Genomic DNA, 24,444 nt, shown 5'->3' on the forward strand with positions numbered 1-24,444 from the left:
CTACTATATGATTAAGTCATTATATGCTGATTAGCTTTAGAAACTAGAAATATTTAATTTTATATCCACAATGCTGCATATTCAGACTTTCATTCCTAAAGAATATATTTTAATGTTAAAACACATGACAGTGCAATACATAGAAAAATGTTTAACAAAATAAAAACCCTTCCCAAGTTACACTTGAAATAAGATGTTTTGTTTAGAACCTAGGAAGCCATCATTGTGTAAAAGTGAAGCACTGACAAATGAGAGAGCCAGGGCCACACTTTCTGTCTTGAAAGGAGTTATAGTATCATGCTATGGCCCTTCCGGCCGGCCGAAGCAACTGCACAATGGCCTGGGAGGTCATGTGTGCACGACCTCACAGTCCTCTGCTCTGCTTGGGAATCTTCCGGTCACCCACCCCATACTAAAGATTCTGACAACGTCTGTGCAGAATCATGTGTCCTGCTTCCGTGACTGTGGCTTATTCACAGCTATTCTTTGCTGCAACCTGATTGAAAATGTTGAGAGAATAGGTTTGACTCCCACCACTGCCATTAAATTAAATAAACATCTCTTGAATCTGTGCACCAGTTATCTCAAGTCTGAGGCCTGTGGTTGTCGAATCCCAGTGGACTTTAGTAGCACTCAGATTCTCCTTTGTTTGGTACGCAGCATATTAACAAGTAAACCAGCCTGTATGCTCACCGGAAAGGAAACGGATCATATCAGTGCTTTGATTCTGAGAGCCTTTTTGCTTACAGTTCCAGAAAGCACAGAAGAAAATGTCATTTTAGGACAGAGTATAATTGTACCTTTAAAGGGTCAAAGAGTTACAGATTCTACTGTGTTACCTGGACTACTCATTGAAATGTCAGAAGTTCAATTGAGGAGATTATTACCTATCCAAAAATCAAGTGCCCTCAAGGTGGCATTGTTTTGTACATCTTTATCTGGAGACTTTCCTGACCCTGGAGAAGGCTCTATGGTGGTTAGTTATGGAGTGTCTCTTGAGAATGCAGTCCTGGACCAATTGCTTAATCTAGGAAGGCAGCTAGTTAGTGACCATGTAGATCTTGTCCTGTGCCAAAAAGTTACACACCCATCTTTGAAACAGTTCCTCAGTAAACATCACATTATTGCCATTGACAGAGTTGGAGTGGCTCTGATGGAACCCCTGAGCAGAGTGACAGGTAAAAACACCGTTGGCTTTTGCCCCTTACAATTAATAAATCATACTTTTTTTGAGCAGGATATTTTTGGTTTGTATCACTGATAACATCTTGAAAAATTTTAGAACCTGCCAACTTCACGGCATGTAAATGTCATTTCTGGCAGCAAAACTTTCTGGAAAATGTCCTATACTTACTAAAAATGGGGTGATTGTAGCCATTTTCTTTGTATTTCACAGCCCATAAATATACACAGAATCTGTTTATAATATAACCCCCAAATATTTTATAGGTAATTAGGAAGTCAAATATTCTCATAAACATAAGATCTTTCATACTTTACCCAAATTATTGTACTGGAATTTACAAAGCTATAAAACCATGTTACATCCAGAAGGTAATTTTGTAGCTGGAATACCCCCTTTTTATTTTCATCATAATGCCAATGAACTGTACTGTCCAAATGGTTCCTGGTTGAGTGGGGAGGGGGTTGGTATGTGTACTTACTCTTTACCTTTAAATATCAAAAATGTTTCCAGCTGAGGGGTTGGGTATGGTGGTGCTTGCCTAAAATCCCAGCTACTCAGGAAGCAGAGGTAGGAAGATCATAGTCCAAGGCCACAAAAGCTTGAAGCAGACCCCATCTGAAAAACAAACTGAAAGCAAAAGGGCTGGGGGCTTGGCTCAAATGGTAGAGTGCTTATCTACCAAGAAAAAGGCCCTGAATTCAATCCCAAGTATTGAAAAAAAAAAAATTTCCACTGAGCTCTTGAGAACCAAAGTCATCTTTTACTTTCAGCATCTGTAACGGGCCTAGCCCACAGTAGAATTTCTAAAATGTTTGCTAAATTGATGGTAATATATTGAGTAGCATAAAGAATTATATAAGGCAAGAGATTTACTGTATTTCATAAACTCAGCAAATTAAAAGCACAAAAAAGGTTCACATTCACCCGCTGGAGCCAAAGAAAAGTAAGCTAAAGAATCCCTGATCTAGGCCACTGCATTCCCCTAGCAGGTCACTCTTCAATACCCCTTTAACCTCACAGCCTATCAGAAGGATGGTAATTTAGTTCTATACTGATGGCAATTTTTTTTCCCTTAGATTGGGTCTCACTATGTTACCCAGGCTGATCTCAAAATCCTGGGCTCAAGCAACCCTCCCACTTTAGCCTCCTGAGACTCTGGGACTACAGGTGTACATCATCATACCCAGCTTGGAATTCTTAAGTTACTAAACCACTGTTAAAGTTCACTGTTAGGAACAGTGAAGACTATCAGTCATCAAAAATGAGCAGCTAATTATGACAAATGTAAGGTACATAATATACCTCAATTATTACTCTACCTTTGTGCAGTTGTCAGGTGACTCTGGAAATAATTCTTTAGAGATCATTGTTGGTCTTAAAGGCCAAACTTAGCTTTTCATGAATCTGGCAGTTTTCAGCTTATGATTTCTGGGTATTCCAAATTATTTAGTCAGTTCTTAAATACGGAATGTGTTCCCAGAACCAATCAAGATTGTAAGTGAAAACTGGATTTCTACACTCCACTAGCCCACAATTATTATTTTAGCTCAGAACATAGCATTAGATATTTTAACCTCATTAATTTAAAAAGAAAAGGAAGCTGGTCCCCAAAGGGGTAAATTGTGTGGGTTTCAGTGTTAATATTCAGATTTAAACTAACATTATTATTTACTACAGAAATTTGGTGTTTCTTTTCTTCCATAATTTTTATTACAGTTAGATATTTTACAAACACAAGTCATCCTTGCTTCTCATTTACTCATGTTTTTATTAATTTGTGATTTGTAAAATTATAGTGTTTCATCTGTATAGGTGGGAGGTCAAAATACTTAGCAGACTAACAATAATGAAGTGAAACAAGTATGTCACACACTTTATTCTGACATAGTTTGAGTAACTATTTACATAAAAACAGTTGCGAGGCAAAAAATAGAGCCCCAAAGGAATTCAACTATAAGGACTACTTGGGTTGTTTTATCTCTTTTAAATTGAATGCCTTTAAAAAAGTAACCCTTCCCAGGAGGATTGGGAATTTCAGGCCAGCCTGGGTTACATAACAAGACCTGGTCTCAAAAAAGTTTTAAGAAGGAAAGAAAATAGCCTTTCCCCTTATATATCTCCCTTATTCCAGATTAGCAATGTTACTGCACTTCCTAAAAATGTATTTTTCTGTGCCGTTTTCTGAGAAGAGTACAATGCAGCTTTTAACAGATTGTCAAAGAAATCTATCAAAGAGATAACTTGATGCTAGAACACCTGCCTTGCGTATACAAGGGCCTGGGTTCGATCCCCATCAGTGTAGCCAAAAAAAAGAAAAAGAAGCTCTGCTATGTCACTTTAATAGCAGAATACTACTATCAGGTTTAAAAAAATGCATTTTATTCTTTATCCTATATTTCATATTTTAAGTAAGCTTTTCTGGGGCTTTCAGAATTAATACTAATTTATCAGTGTAAATGCTTGTTTGTTCTACTTTTGCTTGTACATTTTGTGTTTTCTATTCTTTACAAAAATAGGAGCACAGCCTATTGGTTCCTTAGACTCAATATCTTCTAGTAGTTATGGAAACTTGAAAGATTTGTGCTTTGCAAAATTTGGCTCCAAACATTTTTTTCATCTTAATCCTAATGAAGCGACTATCTGCAGCTTGCTTCTCTGCAACAGAAATGACACTGCATGGGATGAGCTGAAGGTAAGTGATGAACTTTGAATTCCATATCCAGGGGCTGAGACAGGGATGAATTATTGACTCAATGGATACTATAGTGGATTTTCTTTCATATTTTTTCCAAAATTTTCATTGTGGTATAAAAAAGCAAAAACAAATGGGAGTGTAGCTCAGTGGTAAAGTGAGTGCTCAGTCCTTGTACAAGGCCCTGGGTTCAATGTCAGCACCAGACAGAGGAAAGAGAAAGAGGGACAGAGGGAGAGAGAGAAGCAAGCACAGATACAAGTAAGCTAATTTAATTGTAATGGTATAAGTAGACTTGACATGTTGCCACTTATTTCTGCTATTTACAAAAAAATGAAACTTTTCTTTAAAAATGAACTTTTTTAAAGAAAAGTGAACTTTTCTTTAAAAATTAACTTGAATTGTGTGTGATGCTAATGAGTATGAATAATTCACCTAGAAAGTAAGTTCCCCAGTAAATACCCATCATCCACCTGTAGTAATTTGTTGTTCCCTGCCAACAATAACACATGCAAATTTTACATAAGGGAAATGATAATCTTTGGTAGTGATCACAAGTTTAAAGATTCACGTATGCGAAAAAATACATTCTTGGTGAGTCAGAGGTCTTTATAGTTCTCTGCTTATTATTGCAGGGTTGTAGCTGTATTATTTCCAAAGCAGTTTAAGAATAAATTTTATAACATGTACACAGCTCATTTATTTAGACTATTTTTTTTAGTGAAAGTACCAGCAAAGTACCTTGACCCAGATATTTTGAGGCCATAATTTATGAATCATAATTTGAAGAACAAAGTGTATGTAAAAGAAAATACTAATCTAGCTCCATGAAAAGAGACTTCTGGCTAAAGTATTTTTCTTTATTTGCTGATCTTTATTATTTCAAAGTGCATTTATTGCCTCACCACTTGACAACAGGTTTTGTTCTTTATCAGTTAACGTCAGGCTCTGTGAGAACCTGTACAGATGTTACTTTGAGACCATGTTTATGCTTTTCCACGTAGCTGATGTGAATTCTTGATCCTAATTTGTTTCTTCTTTAGCTCACATGTCAAACAGCATTACAAGTCTTGCAGTTTACAATTAAGGAACCATGGGTTTTGTTGGGAGGTGGCTGTACTGAAACTCATTTGGCCGCGTATATCAGACATAAAGTAAGTAAGATAGTCCTCTTCAGATTAGCTGAATTTTCAGATATTTTTGTTTTATGAAACAATAAGTCAAATCCCGATTATCACTCCCCAAATAGTTCCCTTTGTGCTTTCATATCTTTTTTTTTAATCCAGATTCTGTATATGAAAAAACATGATACTTATCTTTCTGAGCCTGGCTTAGTTCACTTAAGATGCTGATCTCCAGTTTTTCATCTATCTTCCTAAAAATGGCATAATTTTATTCTTCTTTACAGCTGAATAATATTCCATAATATTTATATTTCTTTATCCACTCATCTAGTCTGATTTTATAACTTGGCTATTGTGAATACTGCTGCAGTAAACATGGGTGTGCAGCTATCTCTATTGTAGGCTGACTATTGATTCCTTTGGTTATGTGTCCAGGAGTGATATAGCTGGATAATACGGTGTTAGCATTTTCAGAGGTTTTTTTACATTTTTATTACTATATATTAAATGTACAAAGGAATTTCACTGTGATTTTCCATACAGGCATATGATGTACTTTGATCAAAATTCACCCCCTCTATTTTCTTTCTTGTTTCCCCTCCCTCTACTTTAATATAATCTGTTAGATTTCATTATTCTTTTATTCATGTATATAAAGTACTTAGACCATATTTACCCCTCCTCCTCTGCTTTACCCTCTCCTTCACCCTCCCATTGTTACCCACCCCCAAACAAAACCTGTTTTACATTCCTCGCATTCATTTTTTTTAGCTTTTATATATATATTTTTAATTGTTCATTTATTCACATGTGCATACATTGTTTGGGTCATTTCTCCCCCTCTGCCCTGCTCCCCCACCCTCTTGTCCCCTCCCCCCCTCACTTCCAGGCAGAACCTGTTCTACCCTTTTCTCTAATTTTGTTGAAGAAAAGACATAAGCATAATAAGGAAGACAAAGCATTTTTGTTAGTTAAGGATAGCTATACAGAAATATTCCTAGCATTGCTTTCATGTATATATGTGTTACAACTGATTTTTAGTCATCTGTAACTGATCTTTACACTGGTTCCTGATCCCCTTTTCATGTTAACTTCTGTCACTTTAAGGTTTCTATATTAGTTCCTCTGGAGTGGGGACATCAAACGCTTTCATTTCATGTTTTGGGTTTTCTGCCTATTCCTATATCTCCTGTATGTGCTCTCCTCTTGTCATGTGATCCAAGTCCAGCCACATTGCTGCATTTGCCCTAGATCTAAAATCTGCATATGAGGGAGAACATACAATTTTTGGTCTTCTGAGCCTGGCTAATCTCACTCAGGATGATGTTCTCCAGTTCCATCCATTTACCTGCAAATGATAAGATTTCATTCTTCATGGCTGAGTAAAATTCCATTGTTTACAAGTACCACATTTTCTTGATCCATTCATCAGTAGTGGGGCATTTTGGTTGTTTCCATAACTTGGCTATTGTCCTCACATTCATTTTTAAGGACTAGATTCTATATGTGAGGGAGAACATATGTAGAATATGCAAAACATATTTTCTGGCTTACTTCACTAAATACAGTGATCTCTAGTTTCATCCATTTTCTTGCAAATGACAATTTCATTTTTCTTTATGGCTGAATAATACTCTATTTTACATATTTTCTTTATCCATTCATCAGTTGATGTAAGCTAATTCCATAGATTGGCTATCGTGAATAGTGCTGCAGTAAATATGGTGTGCAGATATGATATCTCTATTATGTGCTGACTTACATTCCTTCAGATATATGCCCAAGAGTAGTTATAGTAGGGTCATATGGTGGTTCTATTTTTAGTTTCTTTAGGAACCTCCTTACTGACTTTCATCATGACTGCACTAATTTCCATTGCCACCAACAGTGTATAAGGTCCCCTTTTCCCCATGACATGGTCAGCATTTGTTGTTTTATGTTTTCTTGATGACAGCCATGCTGACTACTGGATGCCGTTATGATTTGCATTTCTTTTATGGTTAAGGATGATGGACATTTCTTCATGTATTTATTAGCTACTTGTACTTTTTTTGTGGTATGGACTTTGAACTCAGGGCCTCACACTTTCTAGGCAGGTACTCTCTACCAGTTGAGCCACTCCACCAGCCCTTTTTTGTGCTGAGAATAGGGTTGCAAGAACTGTTTGCCCAGGCTGGCTTCAAATGGCAATTCTTCTGATCTCTGCCTCTTGAGTAGCAAGGATTACAGGTGTCAGCCACCAGCACTCAGCTATTTGTACTTCTTCTAAAAACTGTTCATTTGCCCATTTAATTAGTTAGATCTTTTTTTTTCAGTGTTTAATTTTTTGGAGTTAGTTATATATTCTGGATATATTAATCCTTTATTTGATGAATACTGGCAAAGATTTTCTCCTATTCTGTAGGTTTTCTTTTGATTCTGGTAATTATTTCCTTTGTTATGCAGAAGCTTTTTAATTTGATGTAATCTCATTTTTCAATTCTTATTCTTGTTTTCTGAGCAATTAGGGTTCTATTCAGAAAAGCTTTTCCTATATGCCTGTTTTCTCCAAGGGTTTTCCCTATGTTTTGCTCTAGCAGTTTCAAAGTTTCAGGTATTAAGTTAAGATCTTTGATCGATTTTGACTTAACTTTTATACAGGGTAAAAGATCTACATGTGGATATCCAGGTTTCCCAGCATCACTAGTGAAGAGACTGTCTTTTCTCCAACATAGATTTTTGATGACTTTGTCAAAAAATAGTTGGCAGGTTGTGTGGGCTTATTTCTGTGTCTTACTCTATTCCTTTGGCCTACATTTCTGTTTTGTACCTGTACCATACTGTTTCTGTTACTGTAGCTCTGCGGTATAATTTGAAATCAAGTATTTTGATATGTCCCACATTACTCTTTTTGCTTAGGATTGCTTTGGCTATTTGGAGTCTTTTGTGCTTCCAAATGAATTTTAGGATTGATTTTTCTGTTTCCATGAAAAATGCTATTGAAATTTGACAAGAATTGCAATCTATAGATTGTTTTCAGTAGTATAGTCATTTTCACAATAATTGGCACAATTACTGCTGCCAATCCATGAATATGGGAGGTCTTTCCATATTTCAGTGTCTTCTTCAGATCAGAGTTTTTCTGGTGGAGTCTTTAGGGTCTTTTAAGTATAAGATCATATCATTTGCATATGAGAATAATAGGACTTCTTCCTTTTCTATTTGTGTCCTTTTGTTTCCTTTTTCTTCCTGCTCTGGCTAAGAATTCTAGGACTAAAAATTCTCCACTAAGAGTGGAGAGAATGAACACCCTTTGTATCATTCCTGACTTTAGAGGAAATGGTTTGTTTTTCTCCATTTAAGACAATGTTAGCTATAGATTTATCCTATATATATTCTTTATTGAGAATCAGATGGCTGTAGCTGCATGGGCTTCCTAAATAATGTCTTAATAATAATATGTGTGATCTCGTTTTAAACAAATCTCAAACATTTTGCTGATATAACAGTACTGCATTTCAGACATTAACCTTCAGAAACTTCTCCTGGTGTACTGTGTCATTCAATGGAGTACGGAGGTCCTACCAGGCAGTCATTCAGAATAAGTTGATAGTGTAATTCTGATTCATTCATTCTGCTTACATGACTGGGAACATGCACTTTTACTGTAACCAACCATGTGAAGGGATTGCAGTCTAGCTAGCTAGTCTTACAAACCCATTAGCATAGTCTCCAAATTAAATAAAGGTGAATGGTAACTTTGTGAATAAGGTTTTGATCAAGTATTCTATTTTTCTGAAATATATTAATTGCTCTGTATGTATTCTCAATGGTTTTATTACTCTGTAGACTCATAACGAGGCAGAAAGCATTCTCAAAGATGATGGATGTACTCAAGCAGAACTTCAACTAATGACTGAAGCATTTTGCAGTGCCCTAGAGTCTCTTGCTGGATCTTTGGAACATGATGGAGGTGAAATTCTCACTGACATGAAGTATGGACACTGTTGGTCAGTTCAGGCAGATTCTCCCTCTGTCGTTAACTGGTCAGATTTGCTTTCACAGTGTGGCTGTGGTTTACACAATAACCAGGAAGAACTCAGCTGGTCTTTCTTAAGAAGCTCGGGTAATTCTTTTGCACCACAAACCTGCTTTCCACATGCAGCTAAGGACTCAACCAGCAACCTGACCGTGGACTGTTTGACTGCCAAGCTTAGCGGCCTACAGGTGGCTATAGAGACAGCCAATTTAATTTTAGACCTTTCATATATCATTGAAGATAAAAACTGATGCAAAAGAATGACATGCTTTTATTATAAACAAACTAGTCCATTGTCCATTAAGAAAAATAGTTAATATATTGTTCTTTTCCAAGTGCCTTTTGTACATATGTATATAGACATTTTATAAAATTATAGATGTGCTTACATAAGGAAATGTATGATTCTTGAATAGAAAAGTCATAGAATAATAAAAATTTTAACCATTTTTATTAAAAGTATTGTAGTTATCTTAGGAATTTCACAGTGACTACTACATGTTCTAAACTTTTATTGTTACTATTTTCACATCATTCTAAGAACATGGAGAAATAAAAATTATTCCTAATCTATGCTCTAGACTGGAAATACTTATTATAAATATTCTCTAATTGATTATATATGTTTAAAGTATAAAGTTAGATTCCAAAGTATCATAAAGCATCCAGTATATGTTACTCAATCAAAAGAGGTATTCAAACTACACATTTAGTGAAATTTCACTTTTTTTGGTGCCCTTTATTTCAGACTGTATTATTCAGTGGTTTAGTAATTGATGTAGAACCTGTTTTGTCTGAAATTGCTAGTTTGAATCACAGCTACACATTTTTGTTACTTTTAGGAAATGTGTGATTAGGAAAAAGATTAGTTTATATAATAACTAAGGCTGAAACAACTTTTTAATGTCTTCATATTTAAAGTGGAAGGGAAGAGGAATTGTTTATAGACTAGAGTTTCTCAGACTTGGCACTTTGACATTCTAAACTAGAACTGAATAATTCTTTATCATGGAGGAGTTATGCAGTGTATTATAGGATGTTTAGCACCACTTCTGACCTCTACTCATTAAAGCCAGCAGCACACTCAATTTATAAACCAAAAATGTTTGTGTTATAAATTGAGCACACTCGATTTATAAACCAAAAATGTCTAATGTTCCGTAGTGGGCAAAATTGTCCTTGGTTGAAAGCCACTGTTCTATACTGATAGAAAAGAAAGGAAAATAAGGAGTATTCTACCAGGATTTCAGGAAGCAGTGCAAGAAAAAGGAAGTAAAACTTATTTTCCTAATTTAGTCGATAGTGCAAAAAAGAAACTACAACAGCTCCCATATTCACAGTAGACACCTTGATGATTCACCATGGAATGTAATTTGAATTTTATGCAAATACAAAGTGTATTGGTAAATGAAAGAAGAAATATTTGATATAGCTAGAGGAGTAAATATGGAGCTATAATGGATGCTATATTAAGCTTTAGGAAAACATTTTGAAAATTTTTAGAAAATTCAACAGTGTAAAAGTTGAATGATCTGATCAGTGATCAGATTTATAGACATGATAAAAGGGAATCGAATTTTTAATTAACTACCTCCAATACTCATATAATCAGAAATAAATTTTACTGTGAACCAAAGAAAAAATTGTAACACAAGCTCACAGCAATGTGCTATTTATTGAAAAATCAACTAAACCTTAAGCTTCATAAAGTAGTTCTCCAAAATCATACTCTTTTTATTATTAGAATTAAATGAAAGCACAGTGTGGTAGTCAGCCTCAAAGGTGGTGCCCAGAGATCCTCATCTTCTAGTTTTCAGGCCCTTGCATAGGACCTGAGTCTGCACTCCCCTGAGTGTAGACTTAGTGACACTTAGTCACTTAGAACTTAGTGTCTCCCATTTCCCCCACTTGGTGAACAGCAATGTTTATGGTGGTTATCTTGTACCTACAGATCATCTTATGTTAGAAGTAAAGGGCAAATAACTCCCCTCTCTAGCTTCACAGGTTTATAGATAGAAAGGAACTATGCTGTGGATGCTGTGCTTAAACAACTACACCTAACCTGATTTCAGTTATTCTGGATTTCAGTGGGACTTTCAGGGGTCTTGTGAGGGGGTAAAAGTATTTTGCATATAGTAAACAGCCTCCACATAGTTCCCATTATTCCTACCTCCTGGTAATCCACACTTTGGGTGGGGTGGGGGGCACTAGTGACTAGTGATGGAATGTCACTTCTGATATTAAGTTGTAAAAATATACTCTCCTCATGCTTTCATTCTGGTGGAGGCCAGCTGCCATGTTGGAAACTGCCCACATAGCAAGGATTGAGGTAGGGTTCCAGTCAACATAACAGCCCATAAGAACTGAATTTTGCCAACAACCACAAGAGTGAATTTGGAAGCAGCCATTTTAGCCACATGAGAGACCTTGAAGCAGAAGACCTATCTAAGATACTCCCAGTTTGATTCCTGACCCACAAAATCTGTGAGATAGTAAATTTTAAGTCCAATTTATTAGCGAGGACAAGCTTATTTGTGAGTATTTACTAAAAACAAATGGGGGAAAAAAGCATTCTTGATGTCATACCTTTGCATTTTCATCAAACATAAAAAGTTTTCTTTTTCATCACACGTTTTATAGTCACTAACAAATAGTATATCACAAAGGAATTTGGGGATTATCATCATTCTCCTTGGCCCTATAATGCATTTCCAAATTGCTCCAAGAAAGGCTGACACAATGAATCCCTCCAATTGAAGAGTCAGGGCTGTTCACTTTTCATGATAGCTAAGTTTAGCTCTGTCATTTTTAGCTTTGCCATAAAATTTGATATATTCCTTGGTGAAACATGGGTTTTCTCATTTTAAATATGTCATAGATTTGTTGAAATATTGTTACAAGTTCATTTGTGCTTCTTAAAATTATGTACAATATTACTAGAAAATACTAGAAGTGTAGCTGGCCATGGGTAGTACATACCTATAGTCCCAGCTTCTCAAGAGGCTGAGACAGGAGGATTGCTTGAGCCCAGGAGTTTGAAGCCAGCCTGGGCAAAATACAGAGACACTGACTCAAAAAGAAAACAAAAAAGAAATGTGGAAGGAAGGGAGGAAGATACTGGAAATTGATCATAAATTCTTTAATAATTTAAGAAAATCATCAGTCAGGCAGGCATTGGTGGCAAAGGCCTGTAATTCTAGCAATTAGAAGGCTGAAGCAGGGTGATCTTGGGTTTGAGGCCAGTGTGGACTACATAGCAAGTTCAAGGCCAGTCTGAGCTATGTAGTGAAACCTTGTGTCAATAAAACAAGGCTGGGAGTGTAGCTCAGTGGTACAGCACTTGCCTAGTGTGCACAAGGCCCTGAGTTCCATCTCTAGCACTGCAAAAAATAATCATTTAAACTCAGTAAAACATGAGGTAGCAATTCTTGCTGAAAATAACTTTAGAGAAGCTTATTTGGGTGAAAATAAATTACAAGAAAAAATACCAACTAAAGCACTATTTTGTGACTTAAAGTAAGATGAAGAGCTCAGTAGTGCCTTATGAGTTACCTCAGCAGACTACAGGAAACTTTTGGTAACTGGTAGTTAGCAAAAAAGTAAGGGCAATGCAGAAGAGAAGTCAGTGACAGGTGCTTAGGACTTATGTGGGATTCATAGGACATACAGCATTGATTTTTATTGAACTGTAGAAGGCCACCAGGATTAGCATCTTATTAATCAAAAGGAGTTAGGATTTTGGCAACAAGGAAAAAAGTAAGGAAGTAAAGAAATTAGAAGAGCCTTTTAAATCAAAACACTTATTTGGTCTTACAGATATCTCACGCCTTAATTCTTCCACTGTAAAGAATATCTGTGTGTTAGATATTTTAAACAATCTATTAAGATATTTTACACAAAATATTTAAATCATATGCTATTTGTTTCTTTTGCTATCATAGACTTCCTTGAAGTCCTTAGTTTGTTTAATCAAAGCTGTTTAGGCATTTACATGATAGAAAGTTTAAGTAATTTTAAAGTATTTCTATACTAGCCATCATACTCTTTAAACCTACATTATGAACTGTTCTTTGGATAACCTTTAAGTAAAATAACATTGTTTGCATTCATATAAATCATGATGGTTATTTTTTAAGAGTATCATGTACAAAATCATTCTCATAATCAAAGCAGAGTTGTCAAATCATTGAATGAAGTTATTCCTTTCTGATAATCTTTGTGGAATAAGTCAAGGAAACTAAACATCTTACAAATGTTTCAGCTGTCTAAATAAATCTATTTCTTAATCTGAAGGAAAAGTCAGCTTTGAATATCTGATATCCTCATAATTTTTTTCACAAAGTTAAATGTTTACATTTAGTAGTTATGGTATCTCATAACCCTTAAATAATCTTGCCACTTACCTGCAAAATTCAAATTAAGATGCCTGAGAACCCAATTTTAAACTATATTTTGGATTAAAAGTAGGTTTATGATTCTTTATTAAGAATATAGTGAAGGGCTGGTGGAGTGGCTCAAGTGCACCTGCTTAGCAGGCATGAGGCCCTGAGTTCAAACCCCAGTACCGTCAAAAAGAAAAAAGAAATAGAATATAGTGAGAATTATTCTTTTCTTATCAAGCATTTTGTTGGAGAGGTGATTAGTAAACTTGGTAAATAAAAATCATGAAATGCTATTATCTGTAACAAGTTGTGAATTTAGGAGGAAATCATTTTGGCAATCTATTAAAAATATTATAAGTAAGATATTTGTAATAAATATCCTATTTTGCTCTGCAGCCTGTGTTTAAATTACTGTGATTTCATTTGGGGAAGTATTAATTTCTTTTAGTTTGTCAAACAACAATAGTCAATAGTATTGGAAGTCATCCTCAAGAAGTTGGTTATCTAGGTAGCCATATTTTTAAAGTATCTTTTTCTTTTTTAAAAGTAATCTCAAAATTACTACAAACATTGTGATGTATGAAATTTTGAAAATATGAACCAGACACTCACACAAGGAAAATAAAATTAAGTATACTCCTACTATCCAGAGATAAACCCTGTTTACATTTTATATACACATTTTTGGATTTTTTTCTATATAGACTTGCAAAAATATGACCATGTAGTATAGTGTTTTATAATTTGTTCTTTTACTTAATGAGTCATGAACATCATAAAACATGTACAAACAGTACACATTCTACTGCTGTATCATACCATAATTATCCTATAATTTAGTTAATGAGCTTAGTATCAGTAAACCTATAAACTTTTCAGCTTTTGTATTAATTTAAGCAACAATGCTGAGAACATCTTGTATATATCCTTTCCCCATATCCCTGCTTATTTTCTTAGGATGAATAAACAGAATTAGAATTTCTCAGTCTAAGTATACTCAAAATGAAAAAACTACATACTGTCTACCATTTTTGATAATTTTTAACTTAAATTTTAAAAGGAGAGTCCATTTTCACTTATTAAATTGGCAAAGATTGCTTAAGTCGGTTTGTCATCATTTCATCACTATAACAAAATGCCTGAGCAAAACAACTAAGGGCAGGAAGGATTTATTTGGCTCACACTTCCAAAGGTATCATTCCATCATGGCAGGCAGGGAAGACACCATGGACATAGCAGCTCACATCATGGTGGCCAGGAAGTGAAGAGAACTGTTGCACTAAGGGGCTTCCTCCTTCTTTCCTTTTTATTCCATCTGTGCCCCTAGCCTAGAGGATGGTGCCACCAACATTCAGAGTGGGTCTTAACATTTTAGTTAATCCTCTCTGGAAACACCTTGCTAGACACACCCGGAATTGTATTTTATAATTTCCTAGGCATCTCCAATCAAGTTGGAAAAAAGGTTTTTTTTTTCTTTCTTTCTTTCTTTTATTCTTTCTTTCTCTTTCTTCCTTCTTTCCTTCCTTCATTTCTTCCTCCCATCCTTCCTTTCTTTCCTCTTTGTTTTCTTCTCTTCCCTCCTCCTCTCTCTCTCTCTCTCCCTCTCCATCTTTCCTCTGTCCCCTCTCCTTTCTTCTCTCTTCTCTCTCCTCTCTTCTTTCTGCAGGGTCTTGCAAGGTAGCCTAGGGTGTCCTCTAACTCATAATCCTCCTGCCTCAGCCTCCAGTCCAGAGTGCTGGGATTACAGATGTGCAACTTCATCCCTGGCTAAGATCATTTTATATAACTTCATTGCTTTTTTTTAAAGAAATATTTCACACTGATCAAAAGAGAGCTAATTCTTTCTTGTCGTGGTGATATAATATGCCTTTGTAGATTGTGGTGAGCAATGTTGGTGCCTTACCCAGGTTCCTTTTGCTGGCCTGCTGTATACTTCTCAAATGCTGTGCATGTTGGTTACTGATGTCATATAGCTAACCCTGTCTCATGAAAACAGAGAGAAGAGCTGGCCGCTGGTGACTCGCCCATAATCCTAGTTACTCAGGAGGACCATGGTTTGAAGCCAGCCCAGGCAAATAGTTCGTGAGAACCTATCTCGAAAAAACCCATCACAAAAAAAAAGGGCCGGTGGAGTGACTCAAGGTATAGGTCCTGAATTCACACTCCAGTACTGAAAAAAAAAAAAAAGAGAAAGACAATATAAACCCAGAAACCACCTTGCCAGGAGAGTATGCCAAAGGAACTTTTGTATCTTGCTACCTGCTGTGTGAGTGCCTGTAGCCAATGACTGTATATTTTCTGTTAGATGCTAATGAGTACAATCTCTAGGCTAAAAATATTGACTTTAATAAGTATTTGTCTCATTGTTTTGCAAAAGATTGTGTTAAGTAAAAATTACAGGAGGCCATTGTTTTGGGCTAGGATTGTACAAGGGTCCCAATGGACCAGGCTAAGAATCTAGAATCTGTCATGCTAAAATTCAACAAGATGAAATTAAACAATTTATCTGACCTTCCTAGAAGTCAGGATTTGGAGAGATTGACAGCCAAATTTCCCAAACCTGGCTGGTTTCAAGTGGCATGATAATTAAGTTCCCTCTGACTTAATCTTTACAACTAAAAGATAACCTGAAGTAACCTGATAAAACCATCAGGGGCTTTTCTTATTGTTCTGTCTCCCTGTCCCCACCTTACAAGGAAAGTAGCTGAAATGATCTATCCGCTTTTATTTCTTGTTTCTTCTTTCTTCAAACCCTTGTCTATTAAACTAACCTCCTTTACCCAGACTATATGAATGTATTTAGTCTATTTTATGGCATGAAGTGTTAGCAAATTTTAGAATTGAAAATAAATCCAATTAAGACCATGAAACAAAATTGTTGTAATTTTGTCCTCTGACAGCTGTATAAATTCATGTTTGTATTAGCAATGTATGGAAAGTATCACTTCACACAACGTCTTAACCTAGCTGCATTTTTTTTTTTTTTTTTTTTGCCAATTGTTGGTTCCTGGCTGTTTTGTTTCACAGTTTTTAATTTGGACATTTAAAAATTATATTGTTAGCCATTTGGAATTGCTGTTTTTTAATAATTTATATTGCCCTTTTTTATTCCAATTTGTAAAAGTGTAAATCATAGCTATTATTGTACATACTAACCTTTCAAGCATTTTTTTTGAAATTTTTACAGTTCAGTCTTTTATTTTTGACATCCTTTATGCCGTGAATTCATAGGGAATAGGTTCCAGCAGCTCAGGCTCCTTTCCATTCACTCTCACAAAGTGTGCTTCTCTGGATGGAGCAAGCTGGTGCTTCAGTTGAACCCAAGTTCCTTTCTCTTTTGCCTTCCTTCTTTTTGTGATCATTTTCCCTTACACGTTTCAGGAAGCTATCTCATCTCTTATATAGTGCTTACCATGCTCAATACACACATTCATTCTCTTGCAAAAATCTTGCCCTTAACTTGCTTATTTACAACAGTGCCAGCAGCAAGCCGGGTAACATCCTAGACTTTCAGTTTTGCCGTGGTAACATTTGTGGGAAATTCCTTTTTGAACAGGACCCATTCCCTTGATAGCTACAATATCACCCTTCTTGTAGATTCGCATGTACATGGTCAAAGGAATTGGCACATTGTTTCCTAGAAGGCCTAGAAAACATATATTGGGTTCCTCTCCTCTTATCTTTGCGTTCATCATTTTGGCCAATTATTGGAAGATGGTGGTTCCTGCCAAAAGGTCAAGCATTTTTTGTACAAGTTTTTTGTTTTTTATTTTTATTTTTTGCAAATTGTTTCCTATTTCTTCAAAGTACTAAAAGCTTTACTATTTAAAGGACTTTAAATTTTTTCTGATCAGATATGCCTATGTTTTATACTTTCTGTGTTTTGTGTCTTGGTTAAAAGCCGCTAGATCCTCTAAATATTGTTATATAAGAATTTTACCTTGCACATTTTTTTATTATTCATTTATTCACATGTGCATACATCATTTGGGTCATTTATCCTCCCTGTCCCTGTCTCCCTCTCCCCCCAACCCCCCTCACTTCCAGGCAGAACCTGTTCTGCCCTTATCTCTAATTTTGTTGAAAAGATATAAGCATAATAAGAAAGACAAAGCGTTTTTACTAGTTGAGTTAAGGACAGCTACACAGAAAGATTCCTAGTATTGCTTTCATGTACACATGTGTTACAACCCAAGTTGATTCATCTCTAACTGATCTTTACACTGGTTCCTGATCTCCTTCACATGTTGACCTCTGTCACTTTAAGGTTTCTGTATTAGTTCCTCTGGAGTGGGGACATCAAATGCTTTCATGTTTTGGGTTTTCTACCTATTCCCATACCTCCTGTGTGTGCTCTCCCCTTGTCATGTGACCCAAGTCCAACCACATTGCTGCAATTGCTCTAGATCTAAAATCCACATAAGAGGGAGAACACACAATTTTTGGTCTTCTGAGCCTGGTTAACCTCGCTCAGGATGATGTTCTCCAGTTCCATCTACTTTCTTGCGAATGATAAGATTTCATTCTTCTTCATGGCTGAGTAAAATTCCATTGTTGTACAAGTACCACATTTTCTTGATCCATTGATCAGTGGTGGGGCATCTTGGCTGTTTCCATAACTTGGCTATTGTGAATAGCGCTGCAATAAATATGGGTGTGCAGGTGCCTCTGGAGTAACCTGTGTTGCATTCCTTTGGGTATATCCCCAGGAGTGGGATCACTGGATCATATGGCAGATCTATGTTTAGATTTTTAAGAAGCCTCCAGATTTTTTTCAGAGTGGTTGCACCAACTTGCATTCCCACCAGCAGTGTATGAGGGTTCCTTTTCCCCACACATCCTCACCAACACTTGTTGTTAGTGGTGTTTTTTGACAATGGCTATTCTAACAGGGATGAGGTGGAATCTTAGTGTGGTTTTGATTTGCATTTCCTCTATGGCCAGAGATGGTGAGCATTTTTTCATGTGTTTTTTGGCCTTTTGTGTTTCTTCTTTCGAGAAAATTCTGTTTAGTTCAGTTGCCCATTTCTTTATTGGTTCATTGATTTTGGGAGAGTTTAGTTTCTTAAGTTCCCTGTGCATTCTGGTTATCAGTCCTTTGTCCTGATGTATAGCTGGCAAATATTTTCTCCCACTCTGTGGGTGGTCTCTTCAGTTTAGAGACCATTTCTTTTGTTGTGCAGAAGTTTTTTAATTTTATGAAGTCCCATTCGTCCATTCTTTCTTAGTTGCTGGGCTGCTGAGGTTCCATTTTTGGCTCCTTTGTCAAAAATGAGATGGGTATAGTTGTATGGATTCATATCCAGGTCCTCTATTCTGTTCCACAGGACTTCATATCTGTTTTTGTGCCAGTACCATGCTGTTTTTATTGCTATTGCTTTGTAATATAATTTGAAGTCAGGTATTGTGATACCTCCTGCCTTGCTCTGTTTGCTGAGTATTGTCTTGGCTATTTGCAGTCTCTTGTGTTTCCAAATGAACTTTAGGGTAGATTTTTCAATCTCTGTGATGAATGTCCTTGGGCTTTTGATGGGAATTGCATTAAACATGTAGATTGCTTTTGGTAGTACAGCCATTTTTACTATGTTGATTCTACCAATCCATGAGCACAGGAGATCTTTCCCTCTTCTGTAGTCATCCTTGATCTCTTTCTTCAGGGATTTGTAGTTCTCCTTGTAGAGGTCGTTCACATCCTTTGTTAAGTTTACTCCTAGGTATTAGATTTTTTTTGAGGCTATTGTAAATGGAATTGTTTTCATACATTCTTTTTCCGTTTGCTCATTGTTAGTGTATAGAAATGCTAATGATTTTTCTATGTTGATTTTATATCCTGCTACCTTGCTATAGCTATTGATGATGTCTAGAAGCTTCTGAGTAGAGTTTTTTGGGTCTTTAAGGTATAGGATCATGTCGTCTGCAAATAGGGATATTTTGACAGTTTCTTTACCTATTTATATTCCTTTTATTTCTTCTTCTTGCCTAATTGCTCTGGCTAGGAATTCCAGTACTATGTTGAATAGGAGTGGGGATAGTGGACATCCTTTCTCGTTCCTGATTTTATGGGAAATGGTTTCAGTTTTTCACATTAAGTATGATGTTGGCTACAGGTTTGTCATATATAGCCTTTACAACGTTGAGATACATTCCTTCTATTCCTAGTTTTCTTAGAGCCTTTATCATGAACTGGTGTTGGATCTTGCCGAAGGCTTTTTCTGCATGTATTGAGATGATCAAGTGGTTTTTGTCTTTGCTTCTATTGATGTGCTGTATTACATTTATAGATTTGCATATGTCAAACCACCCCTGCATCCCTGGGATGAAGCCAACTTGGTCATGGTTAAGGATCTTTCTGATGTTGTTGGATTCAGTTTGCCATTATTTTATTGAGGATTTTTGCATCGATATTCATTAAGGAAATTGGCCTATAGATCTCCTTTTTGGAGGTGTCTTTGTCTGGTTTGGGGATGAGAGTAATATTGGCTTCATAAAATGAGTTAGGTAGTATTCCTTCCCTTTCTATTTCATGGAACAGTTTAAGGAGGGTTGGTATCAGTTCTTCTTTAAAGGTCTGATAGAATTCAGCAGAGAATCTATCAGGTCCTGGACTTTTCTTTTTGGGAGACTCTTAATTGCTGCTTCAATTTCGTTTTGTGTTATAGATCTATTCAGGTGATTAATATCCTCTTGGTTCAGTTTTGGGTGGTTGTAAGTATCTAGAAATCTGTCCATTTCTTCATAATTTTCAAATTTATTAGAATATAGGCTCTCAGAGTAGTCTCTGATAATTTCCTGGGTTTCTGTGGTATTTGTTGCTATCTCCCCTTTTGCATTTCTGATTTGGGTTTTTTCTCTCTTCATTTTAGTCAGGTTTGCCAGAGGTCTGTCAATCTTATTTATTTTTTCAAAGAACCAGCTTTTTGTTTCATTGATTCTTTGTATGTTTTTTTGTGTTTCTAGTTCATTGATTTCAGCCCTTACTTTAATTATTTCTCTCCTTCTGCTTGTTTTGGGATTTGCTTGTTCTTGTTTTTCTAGGAGTTTGAGCTATAACATTAGATCATTGATTTGAGATCTTTCTGACCTTTTAATAAACTTTCCTCTTAGACAGCCTTTATTGTGTCTCATAAGTTCCAGTAGGTCATGTTTTCATTTTCATTAACTTCCAGGAAGCTTTTAATTTCCTCTTTTATTTCACCAATGACCCATTGATCATTGAGCAATGTGTTATTCAGCTTCTAATTGTTTGCATATTTTTTACTGCTGTTTTTGTTTTTTTTTTTTTCTAGTTTTAATGTATTGTGGTTAGATAAAATGCATGGGATTATTTCTGTTTTCTTATATTTGCTGAGGCTTGCTTTGTGCCCTAAGATATGATCAATTTTGGATAAGGTGCCATGAGCTGCTGAGAAGAATATATATTGTGCAGCAGTTGGATGAAATACTCTGTAGACATCAGTTAGGTCCATTTGGTCTATGTTGTGATTTAGTTCTAGAATTTCTTTATTGATTTTTTGTTTGGATGACATATCTTTTGGTGATGGGGGTATTAAAGTCTCCTGCTACCATTGTGTTGGAGTCTATATATGTTTTTATGTCCTTCAGAGTATGTTTGATGAAATTGGGTGCATTGACATTGGGTGCATATAGGTTGATAATTGTTATTTCCTTTTGGTGTATTTCCCCTTTTATTAGTATGGAATGTCCTTCTTTATCTCGTTTGATCAATGTAAGTTTGAAGTCTACTTTGTCTGAGATAAATATTGCTACCCCTGCCTGTTTTCGGGGGCCATTGACTTGGTAAATCTTCTTCCAGCCTTTCACTCTCAACCAGTGCTTGTTTCTGTCGATGAGGTGGGTCTCCTGTAGGCAGCAGATTGTTGGATCTTTCTTTTTAATCCAGTTTGCCAAACAGTGTCTTTTGATGGGGGAATTTAGTCCATTAACACTCAGTGTTAGTATTGATAGGTATGTGGTGATCCCTGTCATTTAGTTGTCTTTGTTGTTTAAGGGTTTGATTGTGTGCAGCTGAATCAATGTTACTCTCTACTCTCTTGCCTTTTCTTCTCCTGTGGTTTGGTTTTGACTGCCCTTTCACGGTTTTGTTTGCTTTCACTGTCTGTGTGCAGAATTCCTTAGAGAATCTTTTGTAGTGGTGGCTTGGTAGTCATGTATTGTTTTAGTTTCTGCTTATCATAGAAGACTTTTATTGCTCCATCTATTTTGAATGATAGTTTTGCTGGGTAGAGTACCCTAGGGTTGAGGTTATTTTCATTCAGTGCCTGGAAGACCTCATTCCATGGTCTTCTTGCTTTTAGGGTTTCCATTGAGAAATCTGCTGTGATTTTGATGGGTTTACCTTTGAATATTGTTTGTTTTTTCTCTCTTACAGCCTTCAATATTCTTTCTCTATTCTCTGTGCTTGTTGTTTTAATGATAATATGTCATGGGATAGTTCTATTTTGGTCAAGTCTGTTTGGTGTCCTGGAGGCTTCCTGTACCTGAATGGGCATAGTTTTCTCTAGATTTGGGAAATGTTCTGTTATTATGTTGAATATATTATGAATTCCTTTTGCTTGCACCTCTTCTCCTTCTTTAATGCCCATGATTCTCAGATTTGGTCTTTTGATGGAGTCAGTGAATTCTTGAATATTCCTTTCACAGGTCTTGAGTTGTTTGACTAATAGTTTTTCAAATTTTCCTTTAATTACCATTTCATCTTTCAAGTTCTGAGATTCTGTCTTCTGTTTGTTCTATTCTGCTGGAATGGCTCTCCATTTTGTTTTGTATTTCTGTTTCATTTTTTTTCTGAGGTTTTCCATATTGTGGGTCACTTCCTCTTTAATATTGTCAATTTTTGTTCTTAATTTGTTTATCTATTTATGGTGTTCTCTGTTTCACTTTGGTGTTTATTTAGGGCTCCCATGATTTTATTTATTTGTTTTTGTGTTTTCTCATATTCTTTATTTTTGTTGTCTTGGAATTTCTTGAGTGCCTCCCGTACGTTTTGGTTGAGCACATCTAGTAACATCTCTATGAAATTCTCATTGATTACTTGCAGGATTTCTTCTTTTAGAATGTTCTTGTGGGCTTTTCCTTGGTGTAGTTTATCTTTGTTTTGTTGGAGTCTGGATCTGGGTATCCATTTTCTTCATTTCCCTCTGAATCCTGTACTAATTTATTTTTGGGGGGAGAATGGTTTCCATCCCTTTTTCATCTTCCCATCATTCCACTTGGTGCTGTTTCTGTCCCTGGACTATGTGTAATTTAGTACTAGTTGAGTTACAATAGTAAAACTAACAAAACCAAGAAAAAAGGAGAAAAAAGAAAAAGAAAGAGAAAAAAAGAAAAAATAATGGAGACCCAAAGAAATCAACAGGGAGAGATGGTGGACGATCAAACAAAGAGTGAACAAGACAGCCAAACTCTTGAAGAAAGGAAAAAAAAAATTCACTGGTTCAGGAACAGTAGAATTACAGTCTTGTTGTTCTGGTGTTACTCCTTTAGCATCAAGTCCTGCTTGTCTTTGTCTCCTAGGCAGGTTTGGAGCCAGCATCTGGTGGTGTTGGAGACCTGTTATGGTGGGTGGTGGGGGGCAGAAGCCTGGTGGATCTGCAGGGCAGAGGCCTGACAGTCTGGTGGGCCAGCAGGTGGGCTGGCAGACGGGGTTCTGGTGGGTCTTGTGGGGCAGCAGCCTGGTAGGGCCAGGGCCTAGCCAGCCTGAGGGGTGGAGGCTTGGCAGAGCAGCAGCCCAGTGGGTCTGTGGGGCAGGGGCCCAGCAGGCCTGTGGGGCTGGGGGACCTGTGAGCCTGTGGGGCAGCAGCCTGGCAGAGTGGCAGCCTGGTGGGCCTGTGGGGTAGTGGCTGGAGGGCCTGCAGGGTGGAGGCCTGGTGGGGCACTGGGCAGCTGCCTGGAGGGGCAGTGGCATGGCATGCATGTGGAGCAAGAGCCTGGCAGGCCTGAGGGGTGGAGGCCTAGCAAAGCAGAAGCTCAATGGACCTGTGGGGCAGAGACCTGGTGGGCCTGCGGGACAGAGGCCTGGTGGAGTGGTGGTCCAGCTGTTCTTTCAGTAAATCATAGCATGGAGAAGTCTTCCATGAACTAGGAGTTCAGGGTGCCAAAGTTTCAGCTCTCCCTTGTGCTTTACCTCAGCCACATGTCTCCAGCATCTCAGCAAGGTCTCTGATTGATGGAGCTCACGCAGTCTGCATCTGTATCCCAGTCGCCATCTTGGACCAAACAAAATTCAGCTCTGCCTCTTCTAGCTGAGTAAGCACTGCAAAGTCACTCAGACTCTCTGTGCCTCAATTTACCTATCTGCCAAATGATTACCATCTACATTGCACATTTAACTTTTAACCCATCTATAACTTATTTTTATATATGATATGAAACGCAAGTCCAACTTAATTTTCTTCTAGATGGAGAGCCAGTTGGGCTAACATAATTTACTTTAAAATAAAAACATTCTTTCCCAATGAGTTAAATACCACCTTTCTCATTCTCATCTCTGTAGGAATCTATAAGTATGATGGATAGATGACACACACAGGAATTTCAGGTGCTCAGGGTTCTTGAGCCCACTCTGAGAATGAAAACACAGACAGACTCAAAACAGCAGAGGTCAGAAAGTTATTATTTGTAGAGAAGAGAGGAGAAAGACTGCATAGTGGGGAATGCAGGGGGACCCAGAAATTGGTGGTCCCCTGGGTCAGGGTGGGGATTGGGTTTTATAGCCTTTTTCTTTGTGTATTGCCTGAGGGCAGAGATGCCTTTCAGATGCAGAGGGGCATTTCCTGGGAAGGAGAAGTGTCTCCTTCACCTCCTATGATCCATCCTTCAAGTCCCCCCTCTCAGTGACCTCCTAACTGCTATTGGGAATAGAGATGATGAAGTGTATTCAGTCCCTGCTTCCTGCTGACAGGGGGCAATGAAGGGGCCTGCAGCATCAGGGCTGACCATGAGAGGGGTTGTAAAGGGGACCACAATTGTAGGTCATTTTCATCTCCATCAGAGGTGTTTGTAGTTTGATGGATTCTAGGTGA

General features: G+C 36.9%; 1 protein-coding gene and 1 pseudogene across 2 annotated transcripts; one reads left to right on the top strand and one right to left on the bottom strand.

Annotated features, from left to right (window-relative positions):
• The first annotated feature begins 2 nt into the window (after positions 1 to 2).
• Mkks (MKKS centrosomal shuttling protein) lies at positions 3 to 13,797 on the top strand. 2 transcript variants are annotated; one of them, XM_020184959.2, is made up of 4 exons: positions 3 to 1,178; positions 3,820 to 3,878; positions 4,922 to 5,032; positions 8,831 to 13,797. In XM_020184959.2, the coding sequence occupies exons 1-4, from the start codon at positions 194 to 196 to the stop codon at positions 9,269 to 9,271; spliced, it is 1,596 nt and encodes a 531-aa protein (XP_020040548.1). In that variant the 5' UTR covers positions 3 to 193; the 3' UTR covers positions 9,272 to 13,797. The 2 variants fall into 2 exon arrangements, with proteins under 2 accessions (XP_020040548.1, XP_020040546.1); XM_020184957.2 differs by having other exon boundaries at positions 4 to 1,178; positions 3,703 to 3,878.
• Positions 13,798 to 16,597: 2,800 nt separating this feature from the next.
• Positions 16,598 to 23,628, bottom strand: LOC109699989 (large ribosomal subunit protein eL21-like; annotated as a pseudogene).
• Positions 23,629 to 24,444: the final 816 nt, after the last annotated feature.

Source organism: Castor canadensis, chromosome 5 (genome assembly GCF_047511655.1).
Source record: "Castor canadensis chromosome 5, mCasCan1.hap1v2, whole genome shotgun sequence".
Classification (NCBI taxonomy): Eukaryota; Metazoa; Chordata; class Mammalia; order Rodentia; family Castoridae; genus Castor; species Castor canadensis.